The sequence below is a fragment of the Marmota flaviventris genome, chromosome 2 (genome assembly GCF_047511675.1).
Source record: "Marmota flaviventris isolate mMarFla1 chromosome 2, mMarFla1.hap1, whole genome shotgun sequence".
Taxonomy (NCBI): domain Eukaryota; kingdom Metazoa; phylum Chordata; class Mammalia; order Rodentia; family Sciuridae; genus Marmota; species Marmota flaviventris.
Window position 1 is genome coordinate 173645241 of NC_092499.1, and position 6893 is coordinate 173652133.

At 50.0% G+C, this 6893-nt stretch overlaps 2 protein-coding genes across 2 annotated transcripts in view; one reads left to right on the plus strand and one right to left on the minus strand.

The window, feature by feature from the left end:
- Smox (spermine oxidase) overlaps nt 1-1221 on the minus strand; it is a 36624-nt gene extending 35403 nt beyond the window's left edge. Inside the window, exon 1 of the mRNA XM_027954893.2 lies at nt 1080-1221. The gene's annotated coding sequence lies outside the window, so the exon portion shown is untranslated. The remainder of the gene's footprint in view (nt 1-1079) is intronic.
- On the plus strand, nt 248-1105 carry LOC139704636 (basic proline-rich protein-like). The gene has a single exon (XM_071607426.1). The coding sequence runs from the start codon at nt 248-250 to the stop codon at nt 1103-1105; it is 858 nt and encodes a 285-aa protein (XP_071463527.1).
- Nucleotides 1222-6893: the final 5672 nt, after the last annotated feature.

The following is a 6893-nucleotide window of genomic DNA, read 5'->3' on the forward strand; positions in this document are numbered from 1 at the left end:
GCGAAAGGATCTTGGAGCCAGAGGCTCACGGGCCTGGAATTCAGGAATTGAATGCTCCTAGCTGAATACCAATCTTTAAAGGGGACAGAAGAAACGGAATGCAGATGTGGGGCTTACCCTACACACACCTTCAGAGAAGCACCAGATGCACGCCTACCTGTCCCTCCATTCATGCCCAGTCCCTCTGAGCCCTGGCACCTGCTGTTTGCCCAACCACAACCAAGTTGCCCCCACGGACTGGAACGTAATGTGCTACGACCAACAGGTTCTGCAAACAACCTGTGGGTACAGCTCACTGTACGTGCCACCCACCGCGCTTATCACTTCGGGCACTACCCCTCCTCTTGCAAGCTCCGAGGGAGTCCGTGGGCCCCTCACCTGCTCTGCAAGAGCCTCCGCCTCAATTCAGGGCGGTGGTTTTCCTCAACTCCCCCGTCCCGGACAAAGTAAGCACTCCAACACACCCTACCCCTTTCCGAACCTGGCTCCTGCCAAGCCCCGCGCAGATCGTGAGCCCCTAGTTGGCCCTTCCAAGAAAGCTGCTCCGCAGTCCGCCCGGGCCCTTCAAGGAGGCCACCTGGACGCTGCCCGGGGCCAGGAGCCAGGGTGGCCAGCCGCTCCCCGGGTCCCTGCGGAGCTTTCTCTTCTATCTCCAGCGCCCACCCTCCAGGCAGCCCGAGTAGTCTCCCGGCGTCCGCGCCCGGCTTTGTCTGCGCCCACGGAGCGCTCCTGCCCGGCTCCCCAGGGGCTTTCGTCCAGCACGCAGCCGGCGGGTCCGGCCTGCCCTCCACCCCCCGGCGCCCGGCCCGAGAAGCCCCCGCCCCAGGATCGCCGCCACCTTCCTCCACACTACCTTCCCCCATCGGAGCCAGGGGGCGCGGCGCCCACCGCTCTCCGCAAGCCTCCAGGGACGCAGCGCACCCCAGCCCTCATTCAGTGCGCCCCGCTGGCCACCGGATCTCCGGGCCGTCAGAATCCTAGGGAGCCGCTCCGGGCCCCTCACCCTCCCGCAGCGGCCACAGCCCCTGCCAACGCCAGGCGGAGATTGGGGGCCGGGCCGGGGAGCGGGTGCTCGGTACCTTTCCCTGCTGAGCCGGGGAAGTGAGTCTTGGATTAGTGGCCTCGGCCTCCTCCGCCTCCCCTCCTCCGCCAGCCGTCTGGCTTCCTCCTCCAGCCGCCGCTGGGACCGTAGGGGCCCGAGCCAGCCGCCGCGGCCTGTGTGGGGCCCCGCTCCGCCTCGAGTCCCCGGCCCACCCCGCCCGGTCCGCTCGGGCCGGCCCTCTGCTCCGCCTCCGGGCAGGGACGCTCCGAGCTCCGCCCCCGGCCCGCCCCTCCGGGGGCGGGGAAGTCGAAGGCCACTGAAGCCAAGGATTGAGGTGCCGCTACTTCGTCCCGCGCTGCCACCTGGGCTCACACCCCTTGGTTCAAGCATAGCTCCAACTTACTCACTCATCCCCAAAGAAAAAGTAGCCGGCCCAGCCTCGTGCAAGGCGTAACGCAAAGTCTAGGCCGTCTGCGGGGCGACCATCAGAGCCAGGACACCTACCTTGGTTAACCCAAGGAATTAGGAACCGACCTTTGAAGATGAGGGTACGCCTCTCCTCCCTCCGGGTTCTACTTTCACTACTGTGGCCCTGCAAGGGATCTTAACTGGAGTCAGAAGGCTAGTTTCCAAGGGCCGCCTCTGACCTCAACCCTCCATCCCACCCCTCCACCGCCTTGGAAAACTGCCACGCATCAGTCTCGAACCCTAAACAATCGAAGATGGGTGGGCCGGCACTCAAATCCCAGCTTGTCCTTTCACAGGCCAGGACTGTGAGCAGAAGTGACGACCTTTTTAAGAAAGTATCTTTTACTGGGCCTGGTGTTGCATGTCTGTTAAGACCAGCGTCTCTGGAGGTTGAGATAGGAGGATCACAAGTTTGAGGCCAGCCTCAGCAACTTAGAGTGTGTTTCAAATTTTTAAAAGGTTGGGGGGGGGGGGGGAAGATGTAGCTCAGTGGTTCAATTCCTGAGTTCAATCCCCAGGATCCGCCCCCATCAAAAAAATCATATATGAATGAAAAAGTATTTTTTACTGTGACTCAGTGCTAGAAGACCGACTTAATAAAAGCTAAAGCAAATGATAAATATGTGGCTCACTTGTTTTTCCTTTAAAAAATCAGAATTATTTTGAAATTATTTGTTTTCTATTTGAGATTCTGCAAGCACTGCTTTCCTATAGATTTACTCTTCCTAGTTTAATGGAGGGGAACATTTGTTTGAAAATTTCATCCTATTTAACCCTGGACTGCCAGACACCCATCCAAGGAACACAAGCCTTTGATGGAAACGGGTCCCTATCCCGACTGCATCTTAGTCTTGGGGGAACATACCAAGGAACAAGCCCAAGGGCAGAGTACAGATCAGAATGCTTGAAGCCAGGAGGGTGGCCCTGCAGAAATGAGGTTTGATGCTCCGCTGCAAGAGGGAACCACTTGGGGACAGGCTTCATATCAGGGATAACTCAATTTCAGATGAGGTTTCTTCTCAGCAGAAAGGCCTTCCCCATCTCTCCATTTCTGCTCCTTATAGCTGTTCCCTTCACCTGGAAGCTCCTTCTCCCCACCACTCCCCACAAACTCCTATACCCCTTTGGAGTTACATGTCAGGTTAAACATCCCCCTCCACCATGAATTCTTCCCTGTCACCATGGAGAGCAGAATAAACAGAGTTTTTTTGTTTTGTTTTGTTTTGTTTTGTTTTGTGGTACTGGGGATTGAACCCAGGGGCACTTAACCACTGAGTCACATCCCCAGCCATTTTTTGTATTTTCTTTAGAGATGGGGTCTTGCTGAGTTGCTTAGGGCCTCACTAAGTTGCTGAGGCTGGCTTTGAACTCATGATACTCCTGCTTCCTCCTTCCAGTCTGCTGGTAGTGCTCCACCATACCCTGCCAGAATAAACTTTGGTGAGTGAATTTTCAGGGTTAGATTCTGGGGTTTGAATTCTGCCTCCATTGTAGCCCACCTGAAAGTTTAATAAATGGCACCTATTCCAAAGAGTTATTATATTAAATAAGATTATTAATATGGATTGGATGGATTGTGAATGATAGGAAACGAATTAATTTGGTGTAAGCAAACAGGAAATTTACGTGCTCATATAATGGAAAACTCCAATAGTATGACTGATTCAGGGACCCAGAGACTCAAAAATTATCAAGACTTGATATTCTCTTCCCCATCCCTCCATTTCTGCTCCTTATAGCTGTAAATTAGCTGTGATTCTCACAGCCCAAGTCCTCATTTCTCTTGGCAAAAAGCCAAATTATACCAAGTTGGCTCTGATCGGTTCATGTACCATCTACAAACCAATCACTGAGGTTGTGACTTTCAGATTGAATGGCATACCCATCCTAAAGTCAATCCCATCTAAACCATGTGGACTGGAACTGAGAGAGATTTCAGGGCATTGTTTACCATTAGATGGTGAATGGACCCAGAGCTATGTACCAAGCACACACAGGAAATTCCCTCCAAAAAGTATTGCCTATTGTTGAAGACCTTCATTACGTTTCATGGGTACCAATACTTTTTGAACATTCTTCTGTGTTTGGGGAACTTTCCATTTCATGAATCCTTCTTCCCACTTGTACTCCAAGTCAGAAACTCTCTTTTCCAGTCTTCTGATGATGCTGGCAACATCCAAGCCCTGCCAATGATATGCATCATCGAAAATTTGCATGTGGAAGTGAGCGACATAAGGAACCAGGCACCACCCAGAAACCACCAGGAGGAGTCTAGAAAGAGAGAAAATGGAGGTATCTGACTTTAGTGGCAATAGTGGCAGAGGTGCTAAACCACTTGCCAATAAATGAAATGCATGTTTCAGTTGCCTTTTGCTACTTATTTCTCACAATTCTTTGGGTTGACCAGACCCAGCTGGACAGTTATGCTATAAATGATGTTGATTAGGGACATCCGATGGAAATTTGTCTGGGGTTGGAATTAAAGTGACTTCTTTCTCCATAGGACCTCTCAAGCAGGATGGCCCAGACTTCAGACATCCTTACAACATGGCAGTTTGGTTTCCTGGAAGATGACAAAGGAATCTACCAAGCATCTTAAGACCTAGGCCCAGATCTGCCAAGTCATGATTTTGACCATGTTCTATGGCTAAAGAAAGTCACAAGCCCAGCCCAGATTCAAAAGGAGGGTAAATCAAGTCCACCTATTGATAGAAAAAAGTGGAGCTGCATATTTCCTAGGGACCTCATACCACAGATTTGATGGCCTAAACAACAGAAACTTATTACAGTTCTGGAGGGCAGAAGTCCAAGATCAAGGTGTTTGTAGGGTTGGTGCCTTCTAGGAAAAAGAATCTGTTCCACGCCTCTCTCCTAGCTTCTGAGGGGTTTCTAGCAATCTATGGTCTTCCTCAGCATTACCCTGGTCTCTGCTGTCATCTTCACATGATATTCTCCATGTCTCTAGCTCTCAAGTTTCCTCTTCTTATAAGGAAACCGGTCACATTGAATTAAGGCTCACCCTACTGACTTCATTTTAACTTAATCCCCTCTGTAAAAAATGCTATTTCCAAGTATAATCAGACTCTGAGGTATGGGGGATTACTACACCACTATGTTTTCAAGGGAAGAACAATACACCCCATAACAAATATGCACACAAACATAGAAGGAATCCTTTATACCATCTTTGCAGATAACCTACCACAAAGCAGGAGCCCCCAGGAATACTTTTGTTTGGAAGTGGTGTACTAGGGATTGAACCCAGGGGCACTTTACCACTGAGTCACATCCCCAACCCTTTTTATTTATTTATTTATTTATTGTTATTTTGCTGTCTCAAAAATAACACTCCTTGCAAAATCATACCAACCACTGCAGCAGGCTTAGGTATATGTTTTGCTCTCCCACCAAGGGAACCAGGAGAGAGGCATGGAACAGATTCTCCTGCCTAGAAGAAACCAGAGGTATCTGGCATTTCATCTTCATTCTTGGTATGCAATCAGGCCAGGAGATCAGGTGCCTGGAAATCTCCAGTTGGCCTAGGGAATTCCAAGAACTTCATCAGAACATCAGTGGCCCTGTAACTAGACTTTCTACTTATGTGGGTTTGCTCATATCCCAGTTTTTTATTTGACACTTTTTGTTATGTTCAGGTCCTTATCTCAAAGTTTAAGAACACTTTGAAAACAGAACACCATCTTTTTTGCCTTAGGTCTCCCTATGGCTCTATTTAAATGTCCATCACTACCCGCATCTGTTCTCCCACACACCTGCTTCCTACCTCATCCATATCACCAATTCAGAAAACTTCATCCACCTGCAGCCCAACCCTGGACAGTAGCCATTGCACAGAAAACCAAGAAAACCAAACAAGGAGTATGTCGCAAATCACATGAATTAAGGAGAGGCTCAGACAGGGGAAGCAGAGCAGAGAGAGAATGTGGAAAAGGTACTGATTCCTTAAGCCCCTTGCCTTCCTCCCCAGTGCAAAATAGGAGCACTGAACCAGATGCTCCCTCTAGGCACACCCTTTCTAGATTCAGAGATGTCCCCCACCCTTCAAAGAGCTGCACACTGTGAACCAACTTAACTCAGGACATTTTTTCTGACCCTTGAGCCATGCTGGGCCACTGATGTCAGCACCACAAGAGGCAAACTTGGCCCTGAAGACTGTCCCAGACATGGAAACATGGAGAACCCTGGACCTCCTTGGCTCTGGTGAGCCAGACAGACCTGGCCATGGCAGGAGTGTGTATGCCCATTATGTCAGTGTCCCGGCCCCTGTCTTCCCCCTGCAGGAGCCATAGTGGACGGGTTTTCTGACCACAACCTTCTGTGTCAGAAATAAGTAAACAGGATGGGCTGATGGCTGCTCCAGAAGCAGATGCCACATACCATCTAAACAGGAAGCACTCAACCCACGCAAGGGCTATCTTCACTGCTTCCTGATGGAGAAGAGAAGGAGCAAGAGAGAAAAGGGGGAGGGAATGAACAAAGAAGAACAAAGAGAATGAGGCAGAGAAGCCATGAAGTAGACAGAAGAAAACCACAGCCCACAACTTACAGGTGCCAAAACCAAGGTCTTAGGATTCTGGGTTTCCACCAAGTGCTCGATGTCCCCAAAGGTAACCCCCCCCCCCCAGGTATCCCTACTTGTCAACCTCCCCTGCCTTTCACTGGTCACTCCAGCCCCTGCTACTGGCCAGCCCTCCTTACATGTGACCTCCTGCCCCAGCCCTCGATTCTGAACCTACCCCTTATCTCATGGAGGTCTCTCCATCTTCTTCTACCCTCCACCAAACCTTGCTCAGACCACAGCTTATCCTAAAAATCCTCAAAGATAAAACCATCCCCCTGTGCATTCTTCCTTTTGCACAGAAAAGTTCCAAAATGTGTCTCCATCCAGACTTATTCCAGAGAGAATTAACCTCACCCTTTTGGATGCCTTCTGAATCTCTCTATAGTTTTTATGATTTCTCCATTTTCATGTAGGGACACAGAGCCCTTTGTTGGTCTAATTGAGGCCACCAACAAATGAGAAACAAATTTAGCATCTTGAATCTTTTGACTCCCATCCTCTTTCTTGGACCACTTTTAGCTGATCTTCCTTGATTTACCTCCCCTTATCTTCGTTGATGGTAGCACATCAGGGCTGGTGACAGGTAGGGGGAGGCTGGGGCTACCAACTTCCTGGGAGAAGCAGTTATCCATTAACAGACCATCCTCTGAGTCACTGGGAGGACTGGGAGATCCCAGAGGTTAGAACAGGCTGACTCATTCTTGTCTTTATTTTAGCTGAGAAGCAAACAACTCCACACATAGAATGGCTAGTTCATTCCTATATCCCAACAGAACTAAAAGCCAGAATCCCACTGTGTGGAAA

What these genes read in the sequence shown, in the direction of transcription:
- LOC139704636 (XM_071607426.1), top strand. Translation starts at nt 248, where the DNA reads ATGTGCTACGACCAACAGGTTCTGCAAACAACCTGTGGGTACAGCTCA.